Source organism: Ailuropoda melanoleuca, chromosome 2, assembly GCF_002007445.2.
Source record: "Ailuropoda melanoleuca isolate Jingjing chromosome 2, ASM200744v2, whole genome shotgun sequence".
Lineage (NCBI taxonomy): Eukaryota > Metazoa > Chordata > Mammalia > Carnivora > Ursidae > Ailuropoda > Ailuropoda melanoleuca.
Window position 1 is genome coordinate 146,839,326 of NC_048219.1, and position 19,489 is coordinate 146,858,814.

General features: G+C 36.7%; 1 protein-coding gene across 1 annotated transcript in view; it reads right to left on the minus strand.

Annotated features, from left to right (window-relative positions):
• Window positions 1-19,489, minus strand: part of SESTD1 (SEC14 and spectrin domain containing 1) — a 128,328-nt gene that overhangs the window by 68,093 nt on the left and 40,746 nt on the right. Inside the window, exons 4-5 of the mRNA XM_019799233.2 lie at window positions 15,081-15,171; window positions 11,189-11,302 (exon numbers count right to left, since the gene is read on the minus strand). Of these exons, the coding sequence (XP_019654792.1) occupies window positions 11,189-11,302; window positions 15,081-15,171 (205 nt within the window). The remainder of the gene's footprint in view (window positions 1-11,188; window positions 11,303-15,080; window positions 15,172-19,489) is intronic.

Consider the following 19,489-nt stretch of genomic DNA (forward strand, 5'->3'; position numbering starts at 1 on the left):
ATTTTGTAGTTCCTAAATACATTAAAGTCATTGGTAACAGATTTCAGGTTTAATAAGTCAAAGGGAAAATTTGCAATTATTCAGTTACATGTAGCAAAAGTTTACTTGCATCCAAATATTTCTCTTAAAACCTTTATTCCTAAAATCAACTTAAACGCAAATAGTACAGATTTACTTTATTTTATGACACAAAATATATTTAAGAATATACTATCTCTTAGGAAATATAATTCATAGCGAAGAAAGTTGGCTAAAATTACTATTCTATTTTTACTTATGCAAAACAGACAACAAACAAGGGAATATCACAATTATAGACACCTGCATAAAACTCACTTTCTTTATCATTAGAAAATATTGTATACAATCTATACTATATAATTCACTGACGGCTGTTAAAAGTGAAAATAGATCTGCCATGTAGATATACAGAACTGTATCAACAACAAAGGTGTCTCAAAGCTAAATAATGTACGTGGAAAAAAAAAAGTTTGAACAATCAGCAGACTGAAAATCACAACCACTTAAAATTAGCAACCTAAAGAACTATCTACTGTGATGAAATATCTCAGTTTCCACTGCAATAATGTCATCTTTACTTAAGAGGGTGAGGGCGAGGAGAAGTGCAGAGGAAGCCAGCAAAACACCAATAACTGATTCCATTTTGTCAAATAATGTTCAAATAAAACGAAGGAAGAAAAATTAAATTAAAAGTTTGCAGTAGTAGTAAAGAATCTTACTGTATGAAATGCCAAATATCTAAGTATCACCTTTTTGAAGTGAGCAAAAAAGAAAAAACAAAAAAAACCCCATAATCAAAAAACAAATGAACAAAAACCATAATCCAAAAAAAAAAGTCCAGTCCTCCCCAAAAGTAATCATCACCAAAATTAAAAGCAGTATTAGAAAATAAAGGTCCAAAACATCACTTATGTTTAATCCCTTTCACCCTAAGATTCTCAATATGAAAAAATTATAAATAATGCCATAATTGCTAAATATTCCAAGGAAATATTTTCTAAAACTACAGAAAAAGCTGTGAAAATCTTAAGTGACTATTTATTAAGAAATAACACTGTAAATTAGAGCAAAAACATTAAAAATTACAAAGACACAAATGTGTATTAGAATATTAATTTAAAAATACTACAGCCAGTACTTTATTATTTCCTACAGAACTTTCTTTCATATACATAAATACTAACAGTATCAGTTATTCTAATCAAGTGATTGGTGGAAAAATGATATTCTTAAAAGCAAATCTCCTTAAAAATCAAACAATCCCTTACCTGGGGAAAAGATGGTACCACAAACTTAAGATTTCACTTCTCAAAAAAATATTTAAAACAATACATTTTCCTAAAGTATAGAGCATTTCTTAAGACTGGCCAACTGGCAATATTTCCCCCAAAGTTATGAAAATCTCATGAACACTGTTCATAGCATTCTATTTTATCCTTTTTCCCAGAGTACAATATAGAAGTAGTATATAATGAGCTTGTTTTAAGAAAGGATTTACTGAATTATTAATACTAAAAAATACTGAATTAAAGTGAACTTCATTAAACCATCTTAAATATTAAATAACATTATATACCAAAGTAAAAAGACCAATTTTGACTTTTGGCATCTAACAAATGGCATTCATGATCTTTCATTTTAAAATAGTTATAACAGGGACACCTGGGTGGCTTAGATGGTTAAGGGTTTGACTCTTGGTTTCAGCTCAGGTAGTGGTCTCAGGGTTGTGAGAACAAGACCCATGTTGGGCTCTGTGCTCTGCACAGTGTCTGCTTGAGATTCTTTCCCCCTCCTCCCCCTGCTCTCTCTCTCTCAAATAAATAAATCTTTAAAGTAAACATGTAAAACAAGGAGATATCATAAATCATTTATAAAATTATCTACCTTCATGTTCAATTTTAAGACTACATATAAATTATGATGAAAAATGGTATTATATCTTCAGGGGCACCTGGGTGTCTCAGTCAGTTAAGCATCTGCCTTTGGCTCAGGTCATGATCCCAAGATCCTGGGATCGAGCCCTACGTCTGGCTCCCTGCTTAGCGGGGAGTCTGCTTCTCCATCTGTCCCTCCCCACCGCTCATTCTCTCTCTCTCTCTCTCTCAAATAAATAAATAAAATCTTAAAAAAAAAAGAGAGAGAAAAGAAAAGAAAATGGTATTAGATCTTCAAAAACAGAGGGGGTAATTATTTTCATAACCTAATTTTTGAAATTTCAACTTTTATACTTTAAAAATAATTAGCTGGTTTGGGGTGTCTAGCTGGTTCAGTAGGTTAAGCATCCAACTCTTGGTTTTGGCTCAGGATGTGATCTCAGGGTTGTGAGATCAAGCCCTGTGTGGGGCTCCGCGCTGGGCATGGAGCCTGCTTAAGATTCTCTCTCTCGGGGCGCCTGGGTGGCTCAGTCGTTAAGCGTCTGCCTTCGGCTCAGGGCGTGATCCCGGCATTATGGGATCGAGCCCCACATCAGGCTCCTCCGCTATGATCCTGCTTCTTCCTCTCCCACTCCCCCTGCTTGTGTTCCCTCTCTCACTGGCTGTCTCTCTCTGTCAAATAAATAAATAAAATCTTAAAAAAAAAAAAAAAGATTCTCTCTCTCCCTCTGCATCCCTCTTTAACAAAAAAAACAAAATCAGTTGGTTTATTTCTATAATTTTTACATTTCTTTTTAAGCAACTATAAATGAGAAAAGGTTTGCAAATCTGGCCTGGTAGACTCTTTTATTGTTCATAAATGAAAGTTCAAATATAATTTAATCACACTATATACTACCCTTATTACCATAATTTTTAGAGTACTAAAGACATCATCATATGCTAAATAATAATTTCGATGAAATGAGATTCATGTGTTAGAAAATCTACCTAAATCTTTGGAATGGGCAGAAGATATTGTTCCTTCATGCAATGCTGGGCCTCTACCTTGACTGACTTCGCAGAGACTAACCAGGGACAGAGGTCAACTTATAGATTTTGTTCAGAAAAAAATGCAAATAATTTACGACCAGTGAAACTGATTTCTGTCTAGTGAAATAAAACATAACCTCAACCTTTAGAATTTTTGGATTTGAAGGACATTAACCAGTTCTGTATCTAACTTGGCAATCTTATCTGTCTATAAAAATCCTAAATTCCTCAAAAGCTCTTTGAACAGCGCCTCACAAATTACTAATAACCTCATTAGATAATGAGCTGCATATGTCTGATTTGTGTTTACTTTATATTTGCATAAGTCATGTTTTTACCTTTATGAAAATCAAGCTATAATATATGCTTTATCTATTCAAGATTGTGATAGAGATCATATTCTGATTTTTATCTAATTTAATTGCTAGATTCGAAGTATTTTTTGCTATCCATTTCCATGAATATTCTAATAGGTATAGATACTATTAAATTCTTGAAGAAAAGATTAATCAATTACATTCAAAGCAGTTATCATTTAAAGCAGGAACCTAAACTTCAGATCTACCTCTGAGGAAATGTGACACCTAGAAAACAAGCACAAAGGGAGCCAGAATAAAAAGGTGGAACTATAAAAAGTTAGATAAAAAAGATCACTACCTACATAAGTTTTTCAAACTTTTGCCAAGTCCTTTGAAAGGAAGTAAAAACCATAAAATTTTTTAATAGTAAATACTACTTTTTCCTCTATTTTATATATGTTAGAGAGGTTAAGACAAATTAATGACTAAACCACAATATTTTAACTAGCATATACCACTGCTCAGGAAGTTTGAAGAGAAAGATACTTGCCATATCGCCTTTATTCAAAACATTTGTGAAGGTTTCCTTTAGTCTAGACTCTAACTTATAGAAAGATTCAAAACTTGTTTCTCCTTTATGGTCACTATTTCATCTGTAACTAGAACACTTAATATTTCCTAATAAAACATTCCCGAAGAACCTAACACTGAACCTCTCACTCTGCAGGCACTCCAATATTTCATTTTTTATTTACTTAATGCTAAGAATGTGTGTGCAAGATGTGAATTAAAAATGTGTCTTTGTATGCTTACTACAGATTCATATGTGTGTATGTGTTTACATACATATTATTTCAATGTGTATGACTGCTTGTATCTGTCAGCTGGGGAATATTTTTTTCACTAAGAGAAAGGAGCTTTCTGCAAAAACTGGCAAGAGTCCTAATAGATGGAGGCAGAGGCACTGACAAACATGAAGGAAGTCTCTGGTCTTGGATCCTAAGATTAGTTAGGCCTCAAAAAACAAAAGCAAAAGCAACAAAACAAAAAATAAAAACCAGAATCAGATGCAGTATTAAGAAGAGATAAGAGAAGAGAACAATTTAGAATGGTGGCTGATTATCATCACCAGTAAATAACACTTTTATTACTCTCTTTATTGAATGGCAATAAAGAATAAGGTAGAGATCCTTTAGATTATTAGTCTCCCAATTTGAGGATAAGATTAATACCACTACTACTTCAATTTTATCATGTCATTTGATAAACTACAGATACTATCATCTAAGCAACAAAAGCTTTCAAAGCCACCAGGTATAATGCTGCTGAAAGACAAAAGTACATGATCTCTGAATTCCTAAAAGGAAAACTGGACAGGTAGATACCTATTTCAGAGATAAGACAACACATAAGGAAATATTTAGGTGAGCAACGAGAGAAGAATATTCAATAGCTCATTAAAAACAGAGAAGTGAACAGGAAGAAAGTCACTTAGAAGAAAAAATTTAGGAAAGATGATGAGCAAGGAAATGTGAAATCATGTAGGAAGAACAAGGTGTCACTAAAACAACTACCACGTGTTTATTTGATGAATGTTGTCAACATCTGGTAATAAATCTTTCTTATGGATAAAACTATTAAGTAAAAAATACTCTTGCTTATAGGAACACCAGTATTTATAACAAAGTTATAGGTTAAAAATATTTAGAATATAGGGGCTCCTGGGTGGCTCAGTTGGTTAAGTGTCTGCCTTCAGCTCAGGTCATGATCCTGGGGTCCTGGGATGGAGCCCTGTTTCCTGTTCAGTCTGCTTCTCCCTCTCCTTCTGCCCCTCCCCGCCCCAACTCGTGCTCTCACCTGTCGAATAAAAAAATAAAACCTTAAAAAAATTTAGAATATATACAAAAACACAAGCTTAATCACAACAGCCCAAATGATCCAAATAACACCAAGGAAAATAATTTTTAATTAAACATCTACATTGAATTTAATTATATATAGCTCTAAGTATCAAAAATGGCTGTGTTGAACTGTACCTTAAAGTTGAATATGTTTGTCAGTGCATTAGCCAGCATTTGAAATTACTTACTCTCATCTCATAAGATATTAGGCTTTTTAATAAGTGCCTAGTGCTTATTTCCTTGGGAAAATACTTAGCTGAATCTCTTCAATGTCTAAAAGAAAACAATACGGTGATACAAGAAACTTTCACAGTTGAGTTTTAAACATCAATCTATGACATTAGATCTAAGCAGGCAGGAAATCTGTCTTCTATTTTATCCTCTAAGATGCAAGGTGTTTAGTCACTATGAATTCATATAGTATGAGACCCAACAAAGCAAAGCGTTTCTGAGCAGATGTCTATGCTTAAGCAGGATGTGATGGGCTCTTCATAAAATGGATCTTTTCTCTTACTGAGTGTTCACCACTTTAGTTTCTACACCACTGGCCTCTACTCACTTTGCATTCTCTCAGAGCAACATTTCCTGTGCACCCCTGGCATGAACAGCAGACCTCCCCTACCAGTCAGAAGTACTCACTCACCATAGCAACATTCAGGCCTCCTGCTTTCAGACTTTACTCTCTTCCCTCACTATTCTTTTGTTTCTCCTCCTTGAGATGCAGTTTCCCATTCAACTATGAGGGTAACACCTTTCCTAATGGAACCCAGCAGTCCAGGCTACCTTCCCCTACAATGCTGGCACATCTTTCCACTAAGTCTATATCACAGTCAAGTCAACCAATGACAAAAGTGTGTAACATAAAAGTGATGAGGGAATGGAAGGCAAGCTGAAGACAAAGCAGAAGCTGACACCCTGCAACCCCCCCCCCTTCCATGGGATGTATGCAACATTCCTCAGGCACTCCTGGCTGCCCTAAAGGACAAGGAAATAGCCTTTACTACCTACAGCCCATTGACAAGTCCTTGAAACACGCATGGTGACGTTCCTGTAGGTACTCAGCTGCCTCGATGTTAATACTTTGCTAAGGGCAAAAGGCAGTCCTAATCTGACCCCCTCCCCTCCACCAAGATCCTGTAAATCTACTTTAACGTAAAAAATTGCTTTGTGTTGGGCTGGCCAAGAAAAGGGGCCAAGACACCCAAGATGGCCGACTCTCCTGCCAAGATAACTGACTCTCCCGCCAAGATTTAAACCAAAACCTAGGCGGGAATCCGAAACCCATCCTACCGACTTTCCTCACCCCCAGCAGTACCCAATAAAACCCTGCCACGGCTCTCCAAGACAGACTTTCCCCCACCCCCAGCGGTGCCCAATAAAAACCCTCGTTCCCTGCCCTGGGTGCGACTTCCCCGACTCCCCTCCGGAGCCGCGGAACCTCACCCGAAGGTGCACACAAGGACACCCCCGCTGCCCTGCCCTGGGCGCGACTTCCCTGACTCAACGCTCTTTCCCGAGTCGCGGAACCTCGCCCAAGGGTGCTTGCAATAAAGTTCATCCTCTGGACCACGTTTGCCTTTGCGGTCTTGATTTCATTAGCGAAGAGAAAAAACCTAACATTTGGTGCCGAAACCCGGGAGCAAGAGAAACCTAACACTTTGGAAACTTCCTTTATCTCTAACCCCCCAAGATACATGTTGGCAATCATCCCCCAAGCATATGGCCCACCGATATATCTGAAGGGTCTCATGACTAAGGTTTTATTAGACGGTAATAAATGGCCCTTTCCCAACAGTAGCTAGCCCCCTCAAGGTCCTGGAGACCTTTGCTTCCAAAATTCCTTAGAGACTTATGCTATCCCTAGCCCCCTCCCCACTTGAGAGTATAAAATAGGCCATTCCTTGCAACCCTGGGGCATCAGCTCTTTCTGCCCACAGGTCCTGACCCCGTGCTTTAATAAACCACCATTGTGCACCAAAGACGCCTCAAGAATTCTTTCTTGGTCGTTGGCTCCGGACCCTACCCCACTGAACCTCACTTATATTCATCAAAAGCAGGGGCAAAAATGCAACTCATTCCTGCTTGGGATGTAGAAGGCTGCAAAGAACAATGTTCCAACCCTTACACCACCACTACCACCACCAAAATGATGCAAGTTAATCTAAAAAATGACAATTTTTCTTGAACTCATGAGGCTTAAGAGGACAACCAATAAACCTGCAATCTAAGGACAGACCAGTGTCTTCAAGAAAAGATGGAGCTCGAGCACTTGCTTATCTGGGAAAAATGCCAGACATAATACAAGCCAGGTAAGAATTCAGCTAACATATTTAATGAATTGCTAAAAGCCAAATGTGAACTAATGCGAAAGTACAGAACCACTGGGAAGCACGGACACAAGAAGGATTCAGTCACTCATGGGCTCTTCTGAACAGACCTCCTGGGAATCATGAGAAAGACTGGGACAGTAAAGATAAGAAACTTCAAAACAGCCTATCTCAGAGTACAGGCCTGGGGGAAGCAAACAGCAGCCACCACTGGAAAGGCATGAAGCTGAGAACGGCCCAGATTCTTCAACTCTATCTCCTCTAGAGAATAAAAACCTTCAAGTGCTGAGGGAAAAGCAGCAAACCCAGATGACCTTAGAGTGCAAATACATCCCTACTGTAGCTGGAGGGAAGGAAAAAGAAAAGCCCTCTATCCTAGTAGAGACAAGAGTATATGATGAGCCCAGACTATCATAGGCCTCCTGCACCTGGGAAAGAGGGTCAGACCCTGCGTCACAAAGCTGCCTAAGACTGAGGCTGAATCAAACAACAGAAAATGCCCCTCTGACAAACACTGAATAACAAGGAACAGCAGTCTTTTGCTAATGGAGCATCAATAGTGCAAAGAGATCTTTTCTGAGGCAAGATGCAAAGGAAAGACCTATAGGTAAGGGTGGGATAAACACTGGAAAAAAAAAAGTCTCTGGCAAGTTAGCACCATCTTCAACACAAATTAGCTCTAAAGGAATGTGAAGCCTGTGGTGCACTGAAGAAAATAATAGCAACAACAAAAGCCAAAGTCAAGTCAACTCCTGGCCAGGCTAATTCTCTTGCCCCATTAAAAAGCCTAGCAAAAATCAAGATGGGCCTATGTGTAGGCACAATACTACCTACCTCAGTCTTTGCTAGCCTAAACAAGATGGCCAACATGCAACAAAAAATAACAAGGCATGCAAAAAGCAAGAAAGGAAACAACCTACTGTCAGGAAACAAAGCAAATGAGACAACTAGAGTAAGTCAGACCTAGATAGCGGAAGTATAGGGTAGGGAATTTAAGATAATATAATACATGCTAAAGGTTCTCATGGAAAAAGTGCAAGACAACATGCAAGAACGAATTTCAGCAGAGACAGAAACTATAAGGAAGAATGAAATAGAAATGTTATGAACCAGGAATGCAAACTGATGCAGCCGCTCTGGAAAACAGTACGGAGGTTCCTCAAAAAAGTTGAAAATAGAGCTACCCTATGATCCAGCAATTGCACTACTAGGTATTTATCCCAAAGATACAAATGTAGTGATCCAAAGAGGCACCTGCACCCTAATGTTTATAGCTGCAATGTCCACAATAGCCAAACTATGGAAAGAGCCCAGATGTCCATCAACAGATGAATGGATAAAGAAGATGTGGTATATATCTACAATAGAATATTACACAGCCATCAAAAAAGAACGAAATCTTGCCATTTGCAACAAAGTCGATGGAACTAGAAGGGATTATGCTAAGCGAAATAAGTCAATCAGAGAAAGACAATTATCATATGATCTCACTGATATCTGGAATTTAAGTAACAAGGCAGAGGATCATAGAGGAAGAGAAGAAAAAAATAAAACGAGACAAAATCAGAGAAAGAGACAAACCATAAGAGACTCTTAATCTTAGGAGACAAACTGAGGGTTGCTGGAGGGGAGAGAAGGGGGGATAAGGAGGCTGGGTGATGGACACTGGGGAGGGTATGTGTTGTGTTGAGCACTGGGTGTTGTGTAAGACTGGTGAATCACAGACCTGTACCCCTGAAACAAATAATACATTATATGTTAATTAAAAAAATTAAAAATTAGAAAAAATAAAGAAACTTTACAAACCAACCCCATGGTATCATAGATGAAGTAAGTGTACAACAAATGGGTCAACAAACTCAACAAAGACAAAGAAACAAAGAGTAACTTGAAAATGGATCAACAGAAAATACCCAAACTAAAACACAAAAAGATAAAACATAAAATAAATAAAACAGAACACCAACCCAGAATGGTGAGAAATTTTCAAATGGTCTAACATACATACAATTGGAATTCTAAAAGAAATAGAAAATCTTTGAAAAGAAAATATCTAAGAATTTTCCAAAATTGATGGCAGACATCAAACCAGAGATCCAACAAATGCAGAGAACACCAAAGAGAACAAATACCAAATAAAATACATCTAGGCATTAAATAATAAAAATGCTGAAAACCCAAAAATAAAGTGAAAATCTTAAAGGTGGCCAACAGGAAAAAAAGATATCTGTCACACAGCAGACCAAGGATACAAATAATATAACTCTTCTCAGAAGCTATGGGAATGAGAAGTCAATGGTGTGATATACTTAATGTGCTAAAAGAAATCAGTAATGAAACAAAATTCCATACCCACTGAAAATATCTTTCAAAATCATGATAGTAACAACAGGTTTTTTTCAGGAAAACCAAAGCTAAAAAAATTCAATGCCAACAGACCTGCACTGCAAGATACATTAAAGGAAGTCCTTTAGGCAGAAGGAATATATCAAACAAAAAGATGAATCTCCAAAAAGAAATGAAGAATGCCAGAAGTGACATAAAGAAAGATGAAATTCATTTTTTTTTATTATTTTAATTGCTGTAAATAAACTATCAATGGTAAAAATAGTAGCCATCTATTGTGTGTTTACAGAACAGTGTAAGTAAAATGTATGAAGTATTGGATATATACTGTTTTAAGTAATTTCCACTACATATTAAGTGGTATATTATTTGAAGGTAACAGTCCACTAATTAAAGATGTATACTGTAAACTTAGGGCGTGCACACAAAAAAATTTTTTAAAAAGGGATATAAACTACAATGGAGATAAAATGTAAACGTAAAAAATAATCCAAAAGAAGTCAAAAAAAGAACCAAAAAGTATATAAAATCTATCAAGATAATAGATTTTAATCCACCTGTATCAATAATTACATTAAATATAACTGGTCTTATGAAACACTAAAAGGACAGATTGTCAGAATGGATGTGAAAGCAAGACCCAAGGATACTATAAGAAATCCACTTTAAATATAAAGAAATAGATAGGAAAATAAGTAATATGGAAAAAGATACAAAACGCAAACACTAGTCAAAAGAAAGCTGAAGTAGCTATACTAATGTCAAACAAGGTACACTTCAGAACCAGATATGGTATCAAGGATAAAAAGAATACTTTTAACAGGTTGTGGCAGGAAAACTATGACAGAATTGCTTAAATTTGTATTCCATTTGGGATGTCTTTCTGATCTATGAGATGTACTTTTACACAAGACAAATGAAGAGAGTAACGTCAATAGGAAAGGACAGATAACTTTTTTCATGGATCAAAACCAAACCATATACTAAAAATAATTATGACATATCACACAAAATAGACTCTAACTTCAACTTCAAAATGTCCAGGATTTCCTAATGTTAGCTAAATGTCCTTTTGGTAATGCAATACTTTTTTTTAAAAAAAATAAAAAGTTCTACTTACTCAAAGTTTATAAAGAGAGATACAAATGAAAACAAGAAAGAATCTGTGGTCTTTGACAAAGAATCATAATTTATTCCACAAGTATATGAATGTCAATTACATACTCGTCATTGCTTAGGCACTGACTCATGTGACTGCACAAGCACAGCTTAGTATCCAACGATGAGCAAACAAAATACCAGCAAAATGCTGTTTTTAATATTTTTTTTTGCAAAATGCTATTTTTAAAGATACAACACATTTCTGCTTTTTTATAGAGTATATTTACCTCAAAGCCAAGTCTATCCTTTTCTTTCCAAAAACAAAAATGTGTTACTTTCTTATCCCAGAATTCATCAGGCTTCACTACACAAACAAGGGACACCTCAGCTGGAACAACGTTCTATAAAATACAAAAAAAAAATTATATATTATACATGTAAAAAGAATAATTTATTAAAGTTATAAATTACTAGGTTTTCATGGTTGGGCTGAGTAAATTGAGACCTTTGGAAAAGAACTGAAATAATAAGAAATACTCCAAACTTCAAAACATACATGGCAATAAAGAAATACTGAAAGACAAGTTGACTCAGAGATTTCAAATAAACAATGTAATATAAGCAGTACATGTGAATTATCTTTGTGTTTTACTGAATTTCTCTAATAGGAATAATGTAAAATCAATTTGCTCACAAAATAAATTTCTTACTAGCCATTATACAAAGAAGCCCAGATTCTGCTTGATTATTATCTTGAAGAAGAGGACAAGCTAATCTCTGACAAATACAATTTCACATTTACTGGATATGGTTATTCATATTACCTAAAGAAGAACGGAAGTTAACATCTACTGAATTAATAAAATATTCTATGTATATTTTATCAGCAAACCCCATACAGTCTATCTTTAAATTAGATCTTTAAATTAGATCATTTCTACCACCCACATTGCTAACATCCCCAAACTACTCAGCCTTTTTAAATATCCTCTTAACAGGCCTCTCTTCTTTCTTCACATTTTCTCAGGCTCACAGTAAAATTCAAACTCCTTACCAAGGCCTAGAAAGCCCTTCAAGCTCAGGGCCCCACTGACCCTGGGATCACCTCACAGCCCTCCCCTCTCAGTTCACTCCCCTACTACAGCCAGACTAAACTTCCTGCTGTTCCTGGAATGTAAGAAGTCTGTTTCCACCTGAGGCTTATGCCCTTGATGTTTCCCCCATCCGGAGTGTTTTTTGCCCTATATACCCAGGAAGAATGCTCCCTCTACTGAGAATCTACTCAAACATTCCCTTTTCAGAGAGACCTTCCCTGACCACTGTATCTAAAGTAGCACCATCTGACTCAGTCTCCTTCTACTACTGTATTTTTCTTCAGAGCATTTACCACTATCTGCTGTTACATTATTTAGTAATTTGCCTAATTACTTACTGACTCCCCTACCACACACTTGAAACATTCTACACCAGGAGTCAGTAAATTCTTTCTGAAGGTGTAGATAATAAATATCCTAGGCTTCGCAGGCTATGCAGTCTCTACTGCAACTACTTCAAGTCGGTCACTGTAGTAAGAAAGCAGCTATAAAAAATATAAATGAATGGGCACAGGTGAGTTCCAATAAAACTTTACTTACAAACTCTAGGGGTCAAATACAATTCAAGACCATAAATGGCACAACTGAATAACAATAAATTATGGTTATAATTATTATTAATCAGGAGAAAATAGAAGTCTTTCAATTTACTTTTTTTTAAAGATTTTATTTATTTGACAGAGAGACAGCCAGTGAGAGAGGGAACACAAGCAGGGGGAGTGGGAGAGGAAGAAGCAAGCTCCCAGCGGAGGAGCCTGATGTGGGGCTCGATCCCAGGACTCTGGGATGACGCCCTGAGCAGAAGGCAGACGGCTTAACGACTGAGCCACCCAGGCGCCCCATAAGTCTTTCAATTTAAACACATTTTTGGGCATGTAACAAATCTGGTGCGCCCTGCAATGACTGGGCTATGAAAAAGATAAATAAATTCAACAGTACCAAAGTTATTGGAGAGGCTGGGAAATTAAGGTAGACTGAGGTTTATTTATATATTGACTTATGGAAGACTATAACTTCAAAATCATTGAATATTAAAGTTGTGGGAAACAAGAAAAACCAAACCACATATTTTAGAGAATATTAGTTACTAACAAAGCCAACGCTAAGCTCTGGGATCCCAAAGAACTGGTACTAGTACCTTTTGAAATAAAAGCAATGAATGATTTTGTATGTAAAAGCTGTTTGATTAGGAGTAAACAAAAGGCCATTGCAACTTCTGAAAATGTTAACTATTAATAAATCCAAAAGTTGTTAAAATACCTATCAGAAAAGAAATCGCAAGAGGGGATTAAATCATCCACTGATTGTTCTTCAAAACTGCCACTGATCAAAGTCCAGTTCATACAGCAAGTCCCAAACAGGTCATCTGTGACACAGTTGAATGACAGGATGAAAGGAAGAACACAAGGTCATAAATAATGGATTTCTCACCTAATAGTTATTTTAACAACTTTCACCTAGAAGAGTTCATCTTCAGGGTTGGGATATAAAAGTGCTAGGAACATATCTGATAGAAAAAGTGATGGGATACCAATCTGTGCTCCCTTAAAAAACTGACCCTCCGGAGGCTATATCCTTTCCAACCCAAAGGATTGATTCTAATGATAATGGTTTAGGCCACACATTTAAGAAGGAGGTAATGGATAGATAATTTGGGGACCACCTCCACTACCCCCCATTGGTAATATACCCTTTGTAAAGGATAAAGCCAAGACTTGGGGGTTAGGCCATGTTAAGTTCCAGCTGCAGCTCTTTCCCATGTTAATTACAACAATCTGGTTAAGTTATTTAAAATCTTTGAGTCTCAGGGTGCCTTGGAGGTTCAGCTGGTTAAGTGTCTGCCTTTGGCTCAGGTCATGATCTCAGAGTCCTAGGATCAAGCTCCCCATCAGGCTCTCTGCTCAGCAGGGAGTCTGATTCTCCCCCTCTCTCTCTCTCAAATAAAGAAATGGAACTTTTAAATAAATAAATAAATATGAAATAAAATAAAATTCGAACTTATACTTCTTTCCACAGAACCCAAAAGCAGCTACTAATTATTTCCCAATTTATTTAAAATTCTTGATCTTTCTTTCAATATCACTGATATTTACCTAACTGAAAGTTCACCATCCCACATAACTGTCAACTTCTATTTTCCCCAAACTGACCTGCCAACAACTCCCTTCATTCTATATTTGCTTCATTCTGAGCTATGACTAAGTCAGTGTCCCTGCTAGGAAAGCCCTTTTCACTTTCTTTCAACTAAATTAGATAATCTCTTTTATTTAACTCACTTAACTTCTACATTCTCCTGAAGCCTTTCTAAGGAAACCCAGATACATTAGAGCAATCTGCCACCTCGATAAAATATCACTCGAATATTTTGTTTTTCCATTTCAGATCACAACATCCTCAATACCCTTATAATAAAGCAACAAATGTTTACTAGGTAGGTACCTAGTACAAGCAAAGATCATGAAATCTTTCTGGGAGGAACACAAGGAAACACAAATACTAGTATCAGACCAAAGACTTTGCAACTGCAGCTGTTTATTAAATGTTGGTTTATGGACTGCTAAAGTTCCCAAGGACACAGCTGACAAGTACATTTCTTCTGGATTAGAAATAAGTAATAAAAGTACCATAAATCCTGGTACTTTTTAGAGGAAAGTAGGGAACAGAAGAAAAAGACTGCTCATAACCCCATGAGCGGCATTTCCAGACTAGACTTACCCGGTCCTGCTCTCTACTTACAGTATCAGAATGGAGTAGACAGGGGATGATGCAGATATCACAGCACGCAAAAGCTCCCAGGTAAGTCCAGCAACATCTCACACTTTTGGACTCGCTGGCCTACTTACTAAATTATTTAAACATGACATACTACTTTTGTTCATTTACAAATCTTTAGAGTAGGTCTGAAATTTATTTTACTATTCAAAGTCAAATCCCTAAGAATTGAATTTTAAAAATCCAGTAGTGTGCATTTCAGAGCTCAGTCACTGCTGAGAAGTTTGGGGACAGTGAAATAAATGAAATGCATGATCACTTTATCTGCTGCTATAACATAAAACCATTTCCTGATGGTCAAAAATAAAATTACCTGTAGCATTAAGACTACTGTTTTCACCACATTCCACTGTGATTTTCTGCCATCCACAATCACGGTAAATCCTCTAGCCTTACACTTTTCACTGAAACAAACAAACAAAAATTACAAAGTATTAAAACAGACTTCATACTTTATTCTTTATAATCCTAAATAAAGTCTCTAGTTTAATCATATATGGAGCAGCATTAATCTCACTAAGTTTTGTTTACACTGTCATTAATAAAATTCTTAAGGGTATCCTTTCAGTATTTTCAAGCAATTTGACTTTTCTCATTTTAGGAAACACTGACAATTTACAAACTAATTTGGCAAGAAAATTACTCTAAAAGTACAGGAAGTCAATGTCTTAAAGAGAAGAAATCAAAGCAACATTCAGTCTCAAGAGCCTTTCAATTTATTCGTTTACAAAATGGGATCCGAGTGAAATATGTAACTGACTGCCAAGTGCATACATACTTCTTGCCTCTCCTTCCTGCCAGAAGTAGAAATGATGGTTTAAAACAGGCAGAAAATAGCGGCACCAGGGTGGCTCAGTTGGTTAGGCATCTGCCTTTGGCTCGGGTCATGATCCCAGGGTCCTGGGATTGAGACCCGCAACAGGCTCTTGGCTCAGTGGTGAGTCTGCTTCTCCCTCCCCCTCTGTGATCTCTACCACTTTTTTTCTCTCAAATACATAAATAAAATCTTAAAAAAAAAAAAAAGGTAGAAAATAGAGTAAGCTACTACTAAACCATTGGAAATGAATTTCTTGGTGTTCTTTCGGGGAAATTTAATGAGATGAGGTAATATTCGGCCTACATAGTAGTTGAAAACTTGAATACACCACATCAGAACATACACCCCCTTCACCTTCACATTCTCAATTACTTGACCAGCAAAATATTACCTTGAGTGTTAGAATATGTTACTGCTATACATTACATTCAATTATTCAAGTATTAACTAAACACTTCCCAGAAGCCTACCCTAGTAAAATCCAACTACACTAAAAAACTCCATGCTAAAGACCAAACTCCATAGCTACTTTATTATTACTATTTTTTTACTTATAAAATGAATTCAATGAAAGGATCTCAACTGCTCTCTCCAATATAGCAGAAGAAGCTGCAGTTTTACTTAGCAGAGCAAGGATTTGGTAGTGAAACCTCTCCACACTCAAAGTTCTATCAATCACATACATTATAGGAAAAGTAATCAGCAAACCCTTTCCTAAGATTTAAATCCAACAATCCAGGGGATTTTACTAATCCTGCCTTACTTCCTCCAAGTTTTCACATTAGCCTCAAGAGGGTTCTTGGAGAAGTGATATCTAAATCTACCAAGCACCACTAAGGTTACAAGTATGAGGATGGTACCGCTGAAGAGTTGTAAGAACAGGGGCCTCTATAGGCAGAGACAGAAGCTGAGCTTCCAAAGAAAACAGGGAACTGTTCAAAAGATGAGACAAACTGAAATATATGTCCATACAAAAAATGTGCACACAAATGTTCACAGCAGCATAATTCCTAACACCCAAAAGTAGAAACAACTCAAATGTCCATCAGTGACAAACAGAAAAACAAAACATGGTAATCTATATAATGGAACATAATGCACTATAAAAATGAATGCAGTACAGGGGCGCCTGGGTGGCTCAGTCAGTTAAGTGTCTGCCTTCAGCTCAGGTCATCTCAAGATCCTCAGAATGAACCCCAGGGCAGGCTCCCTGCTCAGCAGGGAGTCTGCTTCTCCCTCTCCCCATTCCCCCTGCTTGTGCTGTCTCTCTCTCTCTCTCTCTCACACACACATAAATAAAATCTTAANACACATAAATAAAATCTTAAAAAAAAAAAAAAGGAATGAAGTATTGATACATGCCAGAACATGGATAAACCTTGAAAACATTATGCTAAGTGAAAGAAGCCAGACACAAAAGCCCACATATTGTACAATTGCATTTATACGAAATGTCCGGAATAAACAAATAAACAGAGACAGAAAGCAGATCAGTAGGTGCCAAGGGCTGGGAGGAGAAAAGAATGGGGAACGACTACTAATGGGTGCAGAATTTCTTTTTGGGCCAATGGATGAGAGTGTGTAATGGTCACACAACTTTGTCAATATACAGAAAATCACTAAATTGTATGCTTTAAAAGGTTGGTGTTTAAGGTATGTTAATTATAACTCAATAAAAAAATGCTGAAGTCCTCCATTTTTGGATTTTGCATTTTAAAATAAAGGACTCACTAAGTATTCTTTGGCGGGGGAATGTGAGGCAATACAATGATCCCTTTAGATTATTAGCAAGAGCACATAAAGACTTGCTTGAGGAAGCAAATCTGACATCTAATTGCTAGTTGTAGGATCAGGTAAGAAGGAAATTCTTGGAGTTCCTCACCACCAAGACATCTAGGAAGACCACTATAACTCAGGTAGTATACAAGTAACTTAGGTAAGGTAGCTGGCTACTGAGTGGTCTTCAGAGAAGTTAAAGCAACTCAGGAGCCTCTACCGATGCCTGACGGAAACGTGCAGGAGGGGGAGATAAGACACACAGAGTTGTCCAACAGAAAGCCTTCCCTTTTTGGTACTACAGTCAAGAGAAGTGTGCCATCCCCATAATCTGGTACTTTGTTCTCAATCGGCATCTGCTTCTCAGAGATACAGGTTACAAGAGCATTTTGTTAAAGAAGTTTTACACAAATAACACATTTTTATTTCAAAGCACACTCTATATTAATCTGTATATTAGGGGAAAGAAAATAATGAAGCTTGCAAATACCATCTGCAGTGATCTTAAGGGCATAAAATACTCTAAATTTATCTTTTAGGGAACTTAAAAACAGTCTCAATCATAATTTTCTCACATTTTACTAAGATAATGAAAATACATACAACTGAAAGATACTATTTGAAAACTGCAAGATCAAGCGATCTTTCAACTACATGAAAGGATTGTTTTTTTTTCTTTTTTTTTTTACTTCATTCCTACAAGTGGAGTGATAGTTTCAAGTGATTTTTAACATACTTAATTTAGAAGCATGTTCTGTCCTTTATAAAAGGGTACATTAGAGGAGCTGCCGTACTAATATTAATAAACTCCTATTGCTGTTAACATGTTTATAATTACATCTAAAGAACAATAACAAAAAAATCTATTAACACTCTATCTCCTTGTTCCTCCCCCACTAGAGCCTTTCGAGGGTTAGATGGCTGAGTCGAAACTACTATTAAAAGAGCAAAGGCTCCTTAAAAAGCCCACTCACTTTGATTAGAAACAGACTATCAATGGATTTCTCCGGTTCAGTACATTGTAGCTCTTCACTAATTTCTTTGATTACAACTAAGGGTTCCTTCTTTTCCACTCATAAGCTCTGCTTACACTTGTATTATGGCAACTAATTTCACTTATGCTTTTATTGTAATTACTTGTTTACAACTTATCTTCATTAGATAACATGCTTCCCGAAAGCGAGGATATTATCTTCCTGATATCCTGGCAGCTTTTAGCATAGTGCTTTAAACACAGATGACCTTTAAAAATGTTAGAGGGTACATTACACATCATTCTCTAGTCAGAAACCAACAATGGCTTTCCTTCTCCTTCAGAACTGAAGCCTTTAGCATGGCCTACAAGGTCCTCTATGATCTGATCCTAGCCTCTCTCATCTGACCACAGTTCTAGAACTCTGGACCTCTCTCAAACTGCTCCCACCATACTACCTCCTTGCTGATCCCACAATATGCTGCTCCTTCCTCAGGGTCTTTGCACTAACTGCTCTGTCATAAATGCTCTTTCTTTAATCATCTTCCATTAGATATCTGTATGGCTTGCTTGTCACTTCCATCATCTCTGGCAAAACATTATCCTATCATTTTGCAAAATATTGCCACGCATGCCATCCTTGAGTCAACTCTTTTCATGCTGTGTTTTCACNCTTGTCACTTCCATCATCTCTGGCAAAACATTATCCTATCATTTTGCAAAATATTGCCACGCATGCCATCCTCTCAACTCTTTTCATGCTGTGTTTTCATAGCATTCATGAACATCCAATATACTGTGATTTATATGTAATATTTGTTGGATCATTATGTATAACGCCCATAATAAGGGTGGGGACTGGGTCTCCTTTGTTCACCCATTTCCTCAGCACCTGGAACAATGAGGAGCTCCTCATAGGCTTTCACGTATTTACTGAGTGACTAAAGACTTATGATCTTAATGGCTATGTGGTTTTTGGCAAATCATTAAACCTCTGTGTTCTGATGTTTATTCTGTAACATAAAGGAGTTTTTCTACAATTAGAAAGAACTGACTTAAGTGAAAAAAAATGGAAAGGTAACTTTTGTAGATTTTGAATCACTACAGAATCAATAGTAATCTGATCGAGATTAATCTGGACAAATACTTGGCAGTA